General features: G+C 28.0%; 3 protein-coding genes across 3 annotated transcripts; 2 read left to right on the forward strand and 1 right to left on the reverse strand.

The window, feature by feature from the left end:
- Nucleotides 1-52: 52 nt before the first annotated feature.
- LOC124422490 (dnaJ homolog subfamily C member 28) lies at nt 53-1778 on the reverse strand. The gene is made up of 5 exons (XM_046958985.1): nt 1506-1778; nt 1299-1430; nt 1123-1218; nt 643-993; nt 53-544 (listed from the first exon to the last, which is right to left on the reverse strand). Exons 1-5 carry the CDS (start codon nt 1620-1622, stop codon nt 134-136), a joined length of 1107 nt encoding a protein of 368 aa, XP_046814941.1. The 5' UTR covers nt 1623-1778; the 3' UTR covers nt 53-133.
- Nucleotides 1779-1899: 121 nt separating this feature from the next.
- LOC124422487 (structural maintenance of chromosomes protein 4) lies at nt 1900-7314 on the forward strand. The gene is made up of 8 exons (XM_046958978.1): nt 1900-2684; nt 2766-2957; nt 3050-3226; nt 3294-3586; nt 3709-3988; nt 4068-4664; nt 4809-6958; nt 7046-7314. The coding sequence occupies exons 1-8, from the start codon at nt 2442-2444 to the stop codon at nt 7161-7163; spliced, it is 4050 nt and encodes a 1349-aa protein (XP_046814934.1). The 5' UTR covers nt 1900-2441; the 3' UTR covers nt 7164-7314.
- A 1132-nt stretch (nt 7315-8446) lies between these two features.
- On the forward strand, nt 8447-13602 carry LOC124422794 (putative inorganic phosphate cotransporter). Its single transcript, XM_046959696.1, has 7 exons — nt 8447-8633; nt 9724-9857; nt 10206-10506; nt 10720-10964; nt 12565-12714; nt 12799-13173; nt 13350-13602. The coding sequence occupies exons 1-7, from the start codon at nt 8579-8581 to the stop codon at nt 13503-13505; spliced, it is 1416 nt and encodes a 471-aa protein (XP_046815652.1). The 5' UTR covers nt 8447-8578; the 3' UTR covers nt 13506-13602.
- The last annotated feature ends 5413 nt before the right edge of the window (nt 13603-19015 follow it).

The following is a 19015-nucleotide window of genomic DNA, read 5'->3' on the forward strand; positions in this document are numbered from 1 at the left end:
CTTTTTTTTTTTCATAAGTTTTATATAGACTATACAAGTAGATATACATTTCTATTTTTTAATCACTAACTATATATTCTAGATGTTTGGTAAACATTAACATTTTTTATATACTTTATTAAATATTTTATCTTCAAGTGATCTTTTTTCTGAAGATTGTTTGAAATAAGTTGAAAATGTCAAGATTATTATCGTTATTAAAAGTATTGTTTATATCTTTTTTTACTGATTTCTGTTTTGCTGATCTAATTGGTTCTTTGGATAATACTTGTTCCGCTAGAGTTTCTATGTTTACGTGAAGCATTTGTTTTTGAAGTATAGGTACAAGTAAATTATATTTATCAATTTTGTTGTTTAAATTTTTAATGAATGGTTTAAAATTTTCAATAGTTTTTTTCCAACTTTCTCTTTCTTCTAAATTCAATGGAATTAAACCCAATTCATTGCGCGCTTCTGTTAATAATTTTTGTAATTCTTTTGTTTCTTCTCTGATCTCCTTTGAAAGCTGTATCCATTCTGGAGTGAATCCGTTTTCTATCAGTACCTATGATATGATTAAAATTAGTTTTATTCTTGTTATAGTATGTATAATATTACTTATAAAGTTATAATACATTGTGTTTGAAAAAGATATTCGTATACCTGATTTAATTTGTGGGTAGTGAAATCAACATACGGGTTTTGTCTATTGATATTTTTTAAAGGTTTCCCAATGCCCGGAAGATCGCTAAATTCACCTTTATTCATTGCCTCTTGAATCAAATCTTCTACCAATCGATCCATACCATAACGTGTCTTAATGTCTTGAGCACGTTTTTTATCCATTCCAATTAATGTATTACGTTCTTCTGCTTGTAATGTTTTTAATCTATGTTCCATAACATTTTCAACAGCTTTTTGTGCTCTTTCAATAGTGTGTAACCTTTGTCGTTTACTTAGTGTTCCTATACCAACATCATAGTTTAAATAATGACGATGTTGTGGTGCTGTATGCTTAAACAAAAAAAATATATATATATACACACAGACACACATCCATTATACACATCCATTATACACATTTAAAGATATAGAAGTAAAAGATATAAGTATATATAAATAATAATATTCATAAATGAAAACCTTAATGTCAAATTCTTCAACATCCGGTAACAATTGAGAATTAGTTTCTTTCAAATCATTGCGTAGCTTTCGTATTTCTCTATAGGCACTTTCAACCTAAACAAAATATTATTAAATATTGTTATATATTTTTTTATCAATGAAATGAATTAACAACATATTTGAAATATTCTTACTTCTGCAAATTTAACTGCATCAGCTTCTGATGCTCCACTATCTGGATGGAACTGTTTGGCTAGATGTATAAAGGCAAGCCTAAGCGTTTCATCTTCGCAATCTTCATTTACTCCAAGTGTTTGATATAGTTGCTAAGGAAATAACTTTATTACGTAGATTGTAAATTTATAAAGTAAATACACTTCATAAGTGTAATGAGGTTTCACCTTCACAGATTTTGCAGAAGTACGATGTTTTAACCGTTTTAGAAAAAGCATGTCTGTGAAAGATACACGAGCAAATTGTTTACTCCCATTCACACATGTACAGTTGAAAGTTAACATATTTTTAATTAACTAATAGTTATTATAAACAGAAACTAATGGATAGAAGTATCAATAGGTATAATCATTGATTTATGATTTATTATATAATCGTTATTTAAGATTATAACCTATATATGTAATTCTTGAAGCATTTTTATAAACATTTATTACCAGTTGTGATTATATTCTCTCTCTCTTTTTCAGTAATGAAAGAAAATAAAAAAATACTTATTAACCACGCTAGTCGATTGGAGTGAGATATACAAATGTTGGTTTCAGTTTCTTATTGGTTAAAATGAATTTATTCAAGCACCTGATTGGTGTTTGTTTTGCACGTGTTCTCAAAGAACAGGGACGCTATATACATTTGAAATATTTGAATTAAGCGGCGCCATTTTGTATCAACGGTTTATCTGTAACAATGGTGTTATGTAGAATATTATAACATATAATATGATAATATTTTACAATATCTACAATTTGAAACGTATATTTTCAATGTAAAATATCATACAGTTTGTAAAGTATAAAACTTACTTTTCTGAGAACTTTGATAATTGTTATAATATTATCACCGAAATATTAACGCGCGGTTTCAATTGAATTTGAAAAGTTCTTAGTTCTGTTTATTTGAATTAGTTTGTAATTCCTGTTATATGCGGCTGATTGAAATACTTTTTAATGAATATACAATTATAACAAGAATAGTGCAAACTATAAAATGAAATGTTTATAAGAACAATATTGTTTACAATTAATGTTGTTGCCTAACCTCAAACAATCAATGTGTGCATTATATTTTTCAAAATATTGACTATGCTATAATAAAAACTTAGAATGGCTGATAAAGTACAGGATAGACATAATGCTTCTGATGAGATGGAAGTGGACTTTGTAAATAATGAACTTAATAACGATGAAGATGGGGGTATAAGAATAGATGATGATATTTACATTCCACCACCACCAAAAAAGATTAATGATTTAAATATAAATGGACCTAGGCTCATGATTACAAAAATAGTTAATGAAAACTTTAAAAGTTACTCTGGCAAGCAAGTTATTGGTCCTTTTCATAAGGTAAATATAATTATGAAATCTAATTAATCTTTATTTAGAATCTATATATTTATATTTTTTTCTTTATCATTTATCTTTTAGTGTTTTTCTGCAATTGTGGGGCCAAATGGAAGTGGTAAAAGTAATGTAATCGATTCAATGCTTTTTGTGTTTGGTTATAAAGCAAGCAAGATACGTTCAAAAAAGATCTCAGTTTTGATACACAATTCGAGTCAACATAATAATTGCAAAAGTTGCACCGTTTCTATATATTTCCAAAGTATAATTGATAAGGTAAATTAAAAGTAAAAAATTCTCTATTGTGTATAAGATTTTATTTGTATAAAAAATATATGAAAAAAGAAAAATAAATGTTTATAATATAGGAAGGTGATGATTATGACGTTGTACCAAATAGTGAATTTGTAATATCTAGAACAGCATTTAAAGATAATACATCATATTATGAATTAAACAATAAAAAAGTACTATTTAAGGAGATATCTAAACTTTTGAGATCTCATGGTGTTGATTTAGATCACAATCGATTTCTAATATTACAGGTATGAATGATAAAAATATAATTAATATTTCAAAATCTTAAGATCTAATTTAAAAATTTGTTAATAGGGTGAAGTAGAGCAGATAGCAATGATGAAACCAAAAACTGTAAGTGATAATGAAACGGGTATGTTAGAATTTCTGGAAGATATCATTGGTACTGTACGTTTCAAAGAGCCTCTTGAAAAATTAGTTGAGAAGATTGAATTATTATCAGAATGTAGGGTAGAAAAAATGAACCGTCTTCGAATTGTTGAAAAGGAAAAAGCAGCTTTACAAGAACCTATGCAGGATGCAGTTAATTATTTGAGAATGGAGAATGGTGTAACAAAATTACAATATCAATTGTATCATTGTAAACGGTAAGTTACAGTATTATATTACGTTGCCTTAATATATTATTACCTTGTCTTTAGAGGTTTTATGATACATTATTTTATTTCATTTAATTCACATCAATAATTTCAAGTTTGTCATAAATCAGTGCTAGGACAGCACAGGAAATTACTTTACAAGAAGAAAAAACGAATGAAGTAGATAAAGATGTTAAAAATCTAGTAAATGAAATACAAATTATTCATCAAGAAAAGGAAGAAAAACAAAAGGTACTCAATGAAAAGAGTAAAAAATGGAATGCATTACAGTCTAATAAAAATAATATTGATGCACAATTTGAACAAATAAGAAAAAAGGATGAATATCTATATGCAGAGATGGTTGAGACAAATAAAAGAAGAAAAGAGAATCTTGCATTGGTGAAAACTGTAAGTTTAATTGTAAAATTAAAGATTTCTATGAGATTTATATTTTTATAAAAAGTTCATTTTTGTTTAATGATTTCAGGAAAAAAATAAATTAGAAGAATTGCAAGCAATACCTAAAAAAAATTCAAGTACGATCGAGGAATATGAACAACATGTTACGAAGCATGTAAAATCTAGAGAAAAGGAGGAAGCTGCATTGGTTACTTTAATGAGTGGTTTACGTGAACAAACGGAACCATTGCTTAACGAACGATCTCAATTAGAGAAAAATTTAATATCTCTTAGAAAAGATGTTGACGAAGCTAAGGGTACATTTGATATTGAAGATTCTAAATTACAATTATACACATCTATCGAACAAACAGAGCGAGAAAAATTGAATAATATAAAAGAAACTTTGGAAACTACTGTAAATACGATTAAACAAAGAACTGAACAACTTGATTCCTTAAATAAAAAGATTCCCGCTACTCAGAAAAGTTTGGATCAAGCAAAAAATGAGTTTCAACAAGTAAAGGATCGTGAGATTCAAATGACATCGAAGCTAAAGAATTTGAGAATTTCTTACGAAGAAAAAAGGTCCGCTATGCAAGCAAATAATTCGAGAAATAAAGTTTTGAATTTACTTATGAAAGAAAAAAGGGAAGGAAGGATTCCTGGTATTTATGGTAGATTGGTATGTTTTTTTTTTTTACATATGCCATTTACTTATGAACATTAACGTTTAGAAAATATCGTTTATAATTATTTTATTATTTTACTAATTTACTAATTTTCATTTCAATTAAAGCTATTTAATACGAGATGATTTTGTCATTAGGGTGATCTCGGTGCAATAGATGCTAAGTACGATGTAGCAGTTTCAACTGCTTGTGGTCCATTGGATAACATCGTTGTGGATACAGTTAACACTGCTCAAGCGTGCATTACTTTTCTTCGTCAAAATGATATAGGACGTGCAACATTTATACCTTTAGAAAAACAACAACGTTATCTGTCAAAGTGCAAACAAAAGTTACAGACACCGGAAAACGTTCCCAGACTTTTTGATTTAATACGCGTTGAGGATGAAGAAATATTACCAGCATTTTATTATGGCTTACAAGATACTTTAGCAGCAGATAATTTAGATCAAGCGACGCGAATTGCGTACGGACAAAGACGTTACAGGGTGGTTACCTTAAAAGGAGAACTAATTGAAATGTCAGGTACTATGAGTGGTGGTGGACGTACTGTATTTAAAGGTCGTATAGGTCAAAAAGTAGTTAGAAATGAGCCTTCTGTTGCTGACATTGATAAATTACAAGGAAATCTTGATCAAGTATATAAGGAATGTAACGATTTAAGAACTAAACAGCAAACTTTGGAAAATCAAATACATACTCTTTCAAATTCTTTGAAGGATATGATAGTTGATAGAAATAAATATAATATTGAGGTACAGACTCTTAAGGAACAAAAATCATTATTAGAAGTACAGCTCAAGAATCAAAGAAAAAAAGTTACAGAATCTGTATGCGATCCAAAGGAGGTACAAAAGTTGAAAAAAATTGTAGATGCTGCCAAAACGAAATTGGATATAGTTCAAGAAAAATCTACCATCGTTGAAAATAAAGTTTCTGACATCAATATGGAGATTGAGAAAATATCTGGTGGGCGTGTAAAGGAGCAACAGCAAAAAATATCAAACTTAAATAAACAGATAGATAAAACAAAAGGTGAGATTTATAAATTACAAGTGGCTATTACAACAGCCGAACGAAATTATAAAAAAGTGGAACAACGTATAAAAACCCTTGAAAACGATATACTCACTGCGGAAGAAAAAATACGTGAAATGCAAAATCAGAAAAGTGATTTAGAGGAAAAGGGCAAAGTTTTGTTGGAAGAATTAAACAAAGTTAATGCGGCACTAGTAGAACGAGACGAAGCTACGGCGTCTATAAAGGGAGAATTGGAAGTATTAAAAATTCGTGAAAATAAAATGAAAGCCGTGAAAATAGATTTAGATCAGAAGTTTAGTGAATATAAGAAAGTTTTAGCGGCGATTAAACAACGACTACCAGATTATGATAGGAAAATAGATTCTTTGAAACTTCATACAATTCCAGGGGAACAACCTGGTGTATTAAAAGAATTATCAGAGGAAGAAATAAATGAATTGGACGAGAAGGTTGTAACTGATAAATTAACTAAAGCCATGCAATATTTACCAAAAGATACTCCTAATATGCAAATTATTGCTGATTACGAAGAAAAAGATAAACTTTATTTACAACGTGTTACGGATCTCGAATTAATAACTACTGAAAGAAATAATTTAAGAGATATTTATGAAAATGTACGACGACAAAGAATGAATGAATTTCTTGGTGGTTTTACATTAATAACGAGTAAGCTGAAAGAAATGTATCAAATGATAACTTTGGGAGGAGATGCTGAACTTGAATTAGTCGATTCATTGGATCCATTTAGCGAAGGGATAGTTTTCAGTGTAAGACCACCAAAGAAATCTTGGAAAAATATTAGTAATCTTAGTGGTGGTGAAAAAACCCTGAGCTCTTTGGCTTTGGTCTTTGCATTACATCATTATAAACCGACCCCATTATATTTTATGGATGAAATAGACGCAGCTCTGGATTTCAAAAATGTTTCCATTGTTGGTCACTACATTAAAGAGAGAACAAAGAATGCCCAATTTATAATAATATCCCTTCGATCGAATATGTTTGAACTTGCAGATTATCTTGTAGGAATATATAAGACATATAATTGCACAAAAAGTGTCACAGTTAATTTGGCCAAATATTATGTCAATCATGGAATTTCACCACCAACACAGATAACTATTTCTAGAAATCCTTATACCCAAACGCAACTTACATCAAAAAATAATACGCAAGACGAACAGCCAATAAATGCAGATAAAGTTGCGCATTCTAACGGAACCGATTTGAATACCTCCTTAGGGTAAGATTTAATAGTAATGATTTTATTGGGTTGAGTACATGTGTATGTTTTTTATGATTCATTCATATATTTAACTGGCGATTTCAGATTACCAAATTTGAGCCTTTGTGAAACTCCAAAGAAATCTAATAATTCTAAGGAAAATGTCAATAATGAAGAGAAAAATGGAAACAAAGAACCTGTAAGGAAGAAAAGGAGGATATAAAAGTGTTTTAGTAATATTATTATTAAGACGAAGATATGTTTTAATAAGGACATACCTTATGTAAAGAAAAATACATCTTGTGCAATGCGAAGAAATAATTATTTGAACAGAATGCATTGTTTCGCCAAATACATTTAATAATGCCTCGTAACATTTTCTCAGTCTCGTTAACATTATTTCTTATCGATATATATATATTTATTATCAATGTCATTGGGCAGAAATTATGGAAAAGATTTTTTTTTCAAATTAATACATTTAAAATTACATTTATAAATATACACAAGATTATTTCACTTCATTAATAATTTCATATTAAAGATCATAGTGTCTTATACAAAATTGGCCTAACATTGCAAGAATTATATCTATTAACGTAATGATTATTTTTATTCGTACGCTTTGTGTATTTGTAAAATAGTCGACGAGAATACAGTGCTCTTTTACAATTGTATAAAAATATGAAATATACATTTAACACTGGTGAAAGTTTCTCACCTATGGTAATATAATTGCTTTAATTAAAAAAAAAAAAAAAAAAAAAAATATACGTATAGATATCAATGTCGATTTGTTTTTATTTTTCTTTTTAAATGGCAATATTGAATTAAAGTGAATAATGACAAGAAAAAAAAAATTGTATTGTAATGTACAAATTGGCTTAGTTTAATAATTGCCGTATAAAATAATTATATATATATATATATAATATATATTTATATATATATATATATATATATATATATATATATATATTATAAATGAGCAATATTCTTATATACTTATAAATTTAAATACACATACTTATCATTTATACTAATATTTATGTATTTTTATATATTCTCTTTGATACCAATAAACAAAGTTACGCGTAGTAAAGTAATACGATATTATGGAAGAAATGAAATGATGTAATCATGCATTCAGTAATCCTTCCTACGATTAATAAAATTTATGGAAGATTAGACATTTCTTTGTGAAGAATATGCGATAAGATATACTTTAAAAAGATATTTTTTCTACTCGAGGAAACTCAATGCAAAAACAATTTATCAACAAAAACAACATGTGTAAATTTCTGTAATATTAATGTATCATAAATTAAATTATTAGAGAGTCTTTCTATTGATTAGATAAAAACATATTATGTTATTGGTATCTTATTGCATTTGATATCAAACAATTTTTAATATATATTTTGTATATCTGAGAACGCATAAATACATAAATAAAAGTCGTCATTAACGCCTTTGGTTGCATTCTACGTGTTTGTATATAGAAATCGTTACGATTAGTCTAGAGGAGAGGATCAAAGGAAAAATAGAGGGGCGTGGTGTTTTGTAAATCGGTGGGGAACTCGATATAAGTATATACGATTAACATTTTTAGAACGGTGTATTCTTGCAGAAGCGAAAATGACAGCTAACAGAAAGGAAGGTAGTAGCGACGGTGTAACGAAGGTGTCGCCAGGTAGATTTATTTATCATTGTCATTGTCAGTGTTATCATTATCACCATTATTATTAATAACTGTGTACAATTGGATGTATGTTGAAAATAATTTATTCGAACGATCCTCTGATCGACGCGTTTCATCAATTGTAAATTTTAAATTTAACAAATAATTTTTCTATTGCGATGAACATTGTGATACATTCAAGAAACGTTTCGAAGCGTATCATTAGCTAGCTCGTAAACTTAACACTATATCTACGTTAATATAACACTTTTTATAAATTATATTATTACTTTAATAATTTTCTTCAAATTATTTTTTATTATCATATTTTTTTACGTCGTTTCTTGACTTGTTGAAGAAATTTTTACTGAGTTTGCCTATTACCCTAAAATATAATCTCATTTACGTACTTTTCACGTACACCATACGATTTGTTTTGTTTAAATAAATTAGTTTTTTTTTTGTTTAGATTCAAGAGATATTTTTAATTTATTAGAATAAATTAAAACCGCGTTCGTTATCGCAATTAATAAATAATTTTTTGATGATTGAGATAATATTTTAATTGAAAAACAAGATAACGAGGAGATTTTTGACTTATACGAGTGTCTTATTGCGTTCTCATTTCTAGATGTATATATCAAATTTACCCTCTCTTTTTTATCTCATTTTAATCATAACAGTGTTTAATTGTAGATAAGTTATATTGAAATACTTCGTAAATACGTAAAAAAAGATAAATCATTTTTAGTTGATTCGTTGCCTTCTTGATAAATTTTTATCTTAATCTCGAAATAGTATTAAATATATAGGTATATAATATTAGATTATATTATGAATTAATCCATGAATATATCAATCGTCAAGAATTAGAAGAAAAAAATGACACGTGTAAAATTTAAATATTTAAATGATCTTGACATAATAAGGCTTTTTCATTTTTTAATTGATCGGAATTAAGATCAAGATGAACATTACTTTCATTTATTGAATATAATGCGTGTATGTGTTTTATATACATATATGTCTCTCTATATATATATGCCATACATATGTATGTGCTCTACATATGTGTATATATATATATATATATATATTTCAGGTAAACTGGGGGTCAGACATTTACAAGTCCTTCTACTTTTCTTCGCCATGGTCATTGGATATTTTCTTAGAGTGGGAATATCAGTGGCTGTTGTGGCAATGTCGAACTCTACTACAGCGAACCCAGAGATCGAAGTAAGTAATTATTCAATGTTTATAACGTTCAGCATCAAAAACCAGCTATAAGCTATAATATTAATGTATTCGACAAAAGATTAAACGAAAGTATTAATTTCTCTAAATGAATTCTATTAATATGTAATTATGGAAGTATAAAACAAATTATTTAAAAGATTTTATAAGTTAATATTTATATATATATTAAATTATATATATATATATATATATATATATATATATATGTGTATGTATGTATGTATATGTAATATATCTGATAAATATTTGTAATTTTTAAATAATAATAATTTTTTAATAATTTTGTGACATTTTTAAACAATTAGATCAATCTTTTTTTATATTTAGGATTATGGATGGACTTCGTCGCAAAGGTCATCGATCCTTAGTTCGTTTTTCTGGGGTTACACGATAATACAGATACCATCGGGTTATTTCATCAGTATTTGGAGCACTCAAAAGGTCCTCTGTTTGGGGATGTTCATTTGCGGTGTATTTAGTTTATTGACGCACGTTGCTGCTCATTATGGTGGCATCATAGCTGTATACGTTTGCAGGGTAGGCATGGGTCTCTCTCAAGGTTGCCTCTTACCTTCCATACACAGCCTTCTCTCCAAATGGGTGCCGCCCTCAGAGAGGGCAAGACTTGGTGAGAACCGTTTGATACGCGAAATAGAACGAAAGTACTGAAAAAAGGTGCGAAAATTATAAACAAAAAAGAAAAAGAAAAAAACCGTGAAATACATGTTCCTTATTCTTCTCTTTACCTATTGTTTTATTATTAGTTTCATTATCTCTCTCTCTCTCTCTTTCTTTCTTTATTTCTTTATTCAATTATATCGTTTTTTTCTTTTTTTTAAAGGTACCTTCACATACGCAGGAGCTCAGTTTGGTACAGTCCTCGCTCTTCCGTTTAGTGGTCTACTCGCAGCATCATCAATAGGATGGCCTAGCATTTTTTATATTTTTGGTGCTTTTGCTGTCTGTTGGAGTATAATTTTCCTCTTCCTCGGTTCTGATACACCGTCTACTCACTCAACCATTTCCATTGAAGAAAAGATGTATATTAAGAGCAGCCTTGAAAGTACTCATACTGATAACAAAGAGGTGAATAAATTATAATATGCAAGAACAATTTTTAAAATTTCGTAAATAATGCCGATGGTACGAACGTAATGAATAAAAACTGACTTCATCGAGGAACGATAAAGTATTAAGCATTGGCCTTTACAGGACACATTTATTAAACGTAAAATAAAATTGCGATAATAAATGTGTTTTACATAGCAAATAAGAATTAAGATACCGCAGGCTAATCGTAAATTTTATTTATATACTTTGATTTAGTGAGCATTAGTTGATCTATTTCTAATGATCAGAGTACAACGATAATTTCTTTTTATAGAGTTCGATAGACTCGGTAATTATTCATATTCTAAATGGAAATATTTCGATTTGGTTTGATTATGTAATCACACGATAAGAAAAATAATTCATATCGAGTATTAAAGAATGAACAATGTGCGTAATAATTCTTCAAGAGCTTTCTCTTCTGGAATAATTATAATTTTATCGCGACCGAACGATTAAAAAAAAATGGTATTCGATCGATTTTTTACACGCTGGATTTATTTTTGTAATAATTGTTATTGTTCGGAATTCCATCGCGTAGCTGTTATTATATCATTGGAATAGATCATTTTTTTCTTTCTTTTTTGTTTTCTTTTTTCATCAAAGCAAATTATAATTTACGATTGCTTCATGCTGAAAATATATTTTTGTTCAATCCTATTTGTTATTTTTAGCTTCTTACTTGCTATTGTAATGCACTTTTAACGATAATACAATACGTTGTCTTTTTAAATTAAATTTCCTGTATGTTCGGTATGTTTTGCGCGTCGGCTCAAGGCTGACAGAAAATGTGAAATGTTATAACTAACGTGTTATTAGTGAGAATTCAAGTAGAAAAAAATTCGAGGAGATAATGCGTCATTGGAAATTTGACGATTTTATCAGATTTTTTTTCATTGATAACTTTGGAAACGAGGATAAAATTTTAATCGAAGTTTTTTTCTTTTTTTTTTTTTTTATCTTTCTTCTTCTTTTTTTAATCATTATTGTCACTCTCTAAGTATTGCGCTAAGCCGTTTTATCGAGTAACAATGTATTACGAATTATTATGTAAGGAGATCGCATCTTACTTGTTAGTTTCACAAAGCGATTAGATAGTTATGCATATATATACATATTTATTTATTTACTATTACATACGTAAAGAGAACGGACGTATCGATCTCGCATATATCATTACGCGAGCATTGCTTTTACAATTGATTTAATACATAATTTAATAGGAACGAGAGATTGTCTCGTGTATCTATATATATACGTATATATAGTTACTACTATTTGAATTTGTCCTTTACTTTACTCGTTAAAAGAAAAGATTGTAAAAACTGAAACTGTAATTGCACACGGTAAAGGGAATACCACTGTAATTATGAATGCGTCAACTGTACTTTTCACATGATATAATACGTGATACGTTATATAATCAAAAAAGAGTTTTTTATTTCTTTTTTTTTTATTTTTTTTCTCAACGATTATGAATTTTCGAAGAAATTTTTTGTTATTGGAACTTACGTTAATATCGTATTTATATCGTTTTCTTTTTTTATTAATGCTCGGAATTATTGCGCTGTTTCAGAAATTACGAACACCATGGAAAGAGATTTTTACATCGACACCAATGTGGGCATTGATAATCGCTCATTGTGGTCAAAATTGGGGATATTGGACTCTTCTCACAGAAATGCCAACTTATTTGAATTCCGTTTTAGGTTTTGATATCGAAAAGGTAATAAATTGATCGTGCGAATATATCATTGAAATACTTTTCTCATATTAATATATTGCTCTTATTAATTGTAATAATTTACAGAACGGAGGTATCTCAGCATTACCTTATTTGGCGATGTGGATATTAAGCTTCCCTATAAGCTGGCTTTCGGATTATGCTCTTAAAAAGAATGTCTCTAGATCGATAACGAGAAAGTTAGCTAACACTCTTGCCTATTGGGGCCCTGCCGCAGCTCTGATTGTTTTGGGTTTTGTTCCGATTAATAATCCACTCTGGACTGTTATAATTCTTATTGTAGCAGTTGGGCTCAACGCTGGATCGCTTTGTGGATATCAGTTAAATCATATCGATCTTAGTCCGAATCATGCCGGTACTATGATGTCTATCACTAATTGTTTGGCCTCTGTTACCGCGATAATTGCACCAATAATCTGTGGAGAAATTATTACCGACCTGGTAAGTATAATTTTTATCATATATAATATTAGAGATTTATTTTATATGTTGCGTATTATCTTTCTATTATATAAATATTTATGAAGGCGTTCGTTATCTTATATACAGTGTATATATATATATATATATATATATCTACTAAATATATGTATATATATTTTATTTTTTTATTACAGAGCAGTACACATCTATGGTCAATAGTATTTTATATTTCCGCTGGCGTTTATTTTGTGAGTAATTTGATATTTCTCATCTGGGGTAAAGCCGAAATACAATGGTGGAACGATCTTAAAAGTGATAAACAGAACAATATAATACACAGGGCGATTTAGTGTGCCATATTGATTCCAACAAGAATAATGGTGTTGCAATTATATCTTTTTATGCGAATTAGCATTTTGTAAAATAAATATACTCATAAGCATTTAACAGAGACTGTATTAATGCGCATTATTCATTCGCATAATTCTTCTTTTCATGTTAATTTTAGTGCACCATTTGTCTTGTTATTATTATGTTATATTTATATCTTGTACAAAAGCTCAATCATTATTTATTGAATTATAGTTATATAGATAACAGAACAAAAAAAAGAAATATATATATATATATATATATATATATATATATATATATATATATATGTATTATATTGTATTTTATGTATATGTATATATGTGTATATATACATTATATTGTTAAAGTTAAAATTTGTTGAATGAATAATATTATTATTAATTATGTTGGTTCTTATTGTACCTTCCTACGTGATTTGAGGCATTTAACACTCATAGATAATAATTACCAAAGTAACAAATTAATTTCTTAAATTATCGACGGCACATAGTCAAAATTATTAGTTGTTATTTCTGTTGATAGTAGCACTGTAATTATTTACCTTCTTTCAATAGTACTGCGTTTAAGAAGGGAATGGTTAACCCTTTTCTTTAACGTGTTGTAAAATAATGTATAAGTAATATTTAAAAATTAATATATCTACTATTACGTTCTATAAATAAGAATAATAAAGAGATTAGAATTTTTTAGTATTTGTAATACACGTTAAATATAAAACAATTTTAATTTAATATTACTACAGAGTTAAATTTGGAACTTCGTGTTGTTGATATTTAATATCAACGAAAAATGAACATTTAATTGATTTTGACATTTATTAATTCAATTTTATTTTGAATTCCAACGATAAAATATCAGAATACAAACTTTCCATATAGCTAAATTGAAATAATTTATATTTTCGATAAAACAATGATTATTTAAACGATGTATAGTGTACACAGGGTATAAAAAGGAATTTATACGATAGTACATTTGTTCAAACATTACGTAATCCATAACTCGCGAAAAAAATGAATTAATATCAATTTAATGCCTTCATAAACAGTCGGATAACTACACATCAACAATCATATCTCTTTCTAAACAGAGAAACGTATAAATTAATAATTTTAATAATTTTTCCACTTATTTAGACAATTTTTAACCTACACGGTGTCCAATAAACTAATATTTAAACAATAGTACATTCTTATAAACATTAAAAAGATCGCAAAGTGTGAGAAACTTATAATAATCTTAATTTAGAATACCTATAAGTAAAAATTTTTATTTCCGGTTTGTTGAACTTATGCAATATAAACATAAACGATACTTTAATTAATTTTGTCATTTAGCATCTTAATTTACTTTTGGAATCCGACGAGTGTAAATCGAATCTCACCCTTTCTGAACGTAAACGCATATAAATTAATAATTTCGATAATTCTTCGATTATTTAAATAATCTTTAATACACACGGAATACAATCAACTAATATTTAAACAATAGTACATTCCGGTTAATGTTAAAAAGATTACAAAATGCGATAAACTTATAATGATCTTAATTCAAAATTCTAATACTTAAAAATTTTGATTTTGAAATTGTTAGCCTTGAACAATATAAACATAAACATTCCTTTAATTGACTTTGTCATATACCGTCTTAGTTTACTTTTGGAATCCAACGAGTGCATATCGAAAATCTATTTCTAATCGCGAAAATTTATAGATTAATAATTTCGGTAATTTCTAAATTAATTAAACAATATATAATGTACACATAGTACGATAAAGTAATATTTAAACAATAGTAAAATCGTTTAAAGATCTTAAAAAAAGAAATTTTAAAATAAAATTCCAATACTTCAAAATTTTTAACACGCGGTTGTTAGCCTTCTGCACTATAAACATGAACGGTCTTTCCATTAACTTTGACGATTCGCAAGTTAGTTTCCTTTTGTACTCCGACAAGTACACATCGATTCTCTCAATTTCTAATCGCGTAAACTTATAAATTAATAATTTCGGTGATTTCTAAATTAATTAAACAATATTTAACGTATACGTAGTACAATAAACTAATATTTAAACAATAGTAGATCCATTTAAACATTATAAAGAAATAAACGCGGAAAGAACTTAAAATAATTTTGATATAAGATTCCAATACTTCAAAACTTTATCTCGGGGTTGTAGGCCTTCTGCAATGTAAACATAAACGCGCCTTTGATTAACTTTGACGATTCGTGAGTTAGTATCCTTTTGCACTCCGACCAGTACACATTGACACCCTCAATTTCTAATCATGTAAATTAATAAATTAACAATTTTGAAAATTTCTAAATTAATTAAACAATATTCAAACGTACGCGTAATACAATAAACTAATATTTAAACAATAATAGATTCGTTTAAACATTATAAAGAAAAAAATCTAAAATAATTTTGATATAAAATACTGATACTTTAAAATTTAATTTCGGAGTTGTCGGCCTTGTGCAATATAAATATAAACAGTCCTTCGATTAACTTTAACGATTCGCTAGTCAGTATACTTTTGCTCTCCGTCCAGTGCACATCGGTAATCTTTATTTCTAATCGCGGAACTTAAAAATTAATAATTTCGGTAATTTCTTAATTAATAAAACAATCCTTAACATACACCGAGCACAATAAAACAATATTTAAACAATAGTAGATTCGTTTAAACATTATAAAGAAAAAAATCTAAAATAATTTTGATATAAAATACTGATACTTTAAAATTTAATTTCGGAGTTGTTGGCCTTGTGCAATATAAACATAAACAGTCCTTCGATTAACTTTAACGATTCGCGAGTCAGTATACTTCTGCTCTCCGTCCAGTGCACATCGGTAATCTTTATTCCTAATCGTGGAACTTAAAAATTAATAATTTCGGTAATTTCTTAATTAATTAAACAATCCTTAACATACACCGAGAACAATAAAGCAATATTTAAACATTAGTATATTCTTTTAAACATTATAAAGAAAAAAATCTAAAATAATTTTGATATAAAATACTGATACTTTAAAATTTAATTTCGGAGTTGTCGGCCTTGTGCAATATAAACATAAACAGTCCTTCGATTAACTTTACCGATTCGCGAGTCAGTATACTTTTGCTCTCCGTCCAGTGAACATCGGTACTTTCTATTTCTAATCGCGGAACTTAAAAATTAATAATTTCGGTAATTTCTTAATTAATTAAACAATCCTTAACATACACCGAGAACAATAAAGCAATATTTAAACATTAGTATATTCTTTTAAACATTATAAAGAAAAAAATCTAAAATAATTTTGATATAAAATACTGATACTTTAAAATTTAATTTCGGAGTTGTCGGCCTTGTGCAATATAAACATAAACAGTCCTTCGATTAACTTTAACAATTCGCGAGTCAGTATACTTCTGCTCTCCGTCCAGTGCACATCGGTAATCTTTATTTCTAATCGCGGAACTTAAAAATTAATAATTTCGGTAATTTCTTAATTAATTAAACAATCCTTAACATACACCGAGCACAATAAAACAATATTTATACAATAGTAGATTCGTTTAAACATTACAAAGAAAGAAACGCGCAAGAAACTTAAAATAATTTTGATATAAGCTACCAATACTTTAAAATTTCTATCTCGGGTTTGTAGGTCTTGTGCCTACACATATAAACGTAAACATAAATGCTTTGATTAAATTTGACAGTTTCTTATTGATACAGTGATATTAATAATTTTGTTTTTATTTTTTTGCTTTAGAACGGCATTGCAATCACTTGCGAAGCATTAATGTCATTGAATATTTGTATCGGTGGAATAAGAATATCGCGAAGTAGAAGCAGTGTTTGTTCGTTCGTGTTTCGCGATTTAAACAAGTGTATTTGTATCGATTGTGTGCAATGCAATCGTTAGAGTCAGTGTTTGTTTGCAAATCGTTTTGCTTTTTTAACAGTCTCACAGACTGTATTAAACAAGACAGTATAGTTTCTCGAAGTAAATTCAGTGACCGTTCGTTGAAAATTATTTATCGCGTAATAGAGTCAGTGCATCATTGAAGAGGATTTTGATCAACTTCGGTGTCGACCTACCTAATCAACAATTTCGACTTAAACCGCGGACGAGTGTTTTGGAGCCATCGCAGAACTTCTTAGGTTGTAAGTGAATTTTTAAGTTCCTCCGATCACTCAATCATGTCGAGGACAAAAGGTCCGAATCGACACAAGTGATTGGTTGTAATTAATTAGTAGAAGAGCATTGAGTGACCACGAGTAAATTTCTTCGGAGATTTACTCGTGAATGGTTTCTTATTTTTTCATTTATTTATTAAATCAGGATAGGGTCTTCTTGCTCAAACACGTTTATAATTATTTGAGATTTTGAATATTTTAATACATCTTTAAATATTTTACTCGCGCGGGAATAAGTAAAGAATCGATATTCATAAGTTCTAATAAAAAACGAGCAAGAAGACACTCGCGATGGATAGTTTCTGGATTACAAACGAAACTGTGGATGATTTTATTACAATAATTAAAATATTTGTTTGTAAGAAGGAACGTCCAAGGATTTACTTTATATTTTTAAATAATTATTAATTAAATATTTAATCAATTTAAATTGATACAAGAAAAGTCTCAATAGAATCATTGGTTTTGAAAGAGAAAAATCGAGTAGAATGATTGCTAAAAAACAAAGAGACGTAGTCCGTAAGCCTAGATGATAAATTAATTAATTTTTAGCTCAGGATTTTCAGCAATTAATATACTATTATCTAATTTCTAATTTTTTTATAATTAATATCTAATTTCTCCCACGCTATGAAAAAGTATCTTTCGAAAGGATAATAAGTTTTCAGATGCATTAGGGTTGTATTAGGGTTTTCTTTCATATCTTAGAATTTGGAATCAAATTTTGTCGTTACAGTTATAGAGTGATAATCGATTAGGTTGAGGCACGAAGCAAAGAAGAGTCTACATGCCGAAGACAACATGTGGTTCAAGAGGACAACTATTAGGCTATTGAGTTATTTTCGAAGATTCACTAGAAACTTTCGAGAATGGCTCTTAGTTTTACCATGTTATTATTTTAATTTTACCATGTTGTCACTCAAAATGCTCTTTTGGTGATGGGTGTAAGGGTGTAAATTTAAAAAACTGATAAATCCGTAAATAATATTCCCACATTGCCACGCGTACGCGAATAGGATTATTTCATATTTTATGCCTTTTTAATATTAAACTTTTTTTAAAAATTTAATTGAATTTATGATTCTAATTTAATAAAATCAAATTTTACGTTAAAGTCGATTGATAAATTTAGCACATTTTTTCTTTTCTAAAGTTCAATTCAATTCATAATTTTATTCTAATAAAATCGAGTTCTATATTAAAATCACATATCTATGAAATATAAAAGTAATATAATATTTCTTTAGATCAGTATTCAGAATTTTTCATTCTTTTTTAATTAATATTTTT

The sequence above is a fragment of the Vespa crabro genome, chromosome 3 (assembly GCF_910589235.1).
Source record: "Vespa crabro chromosome 3, iyVesCrab1.2, whole genome shotgun sequence".
In the NCBI taxonomy this organism is placed as follows: domain Eukaryota; kingdom Metazoa; phylum Arthropoda; class Insecta; order Hymenoptera; family Vespidae; genus Vespa; species Vespa crabro.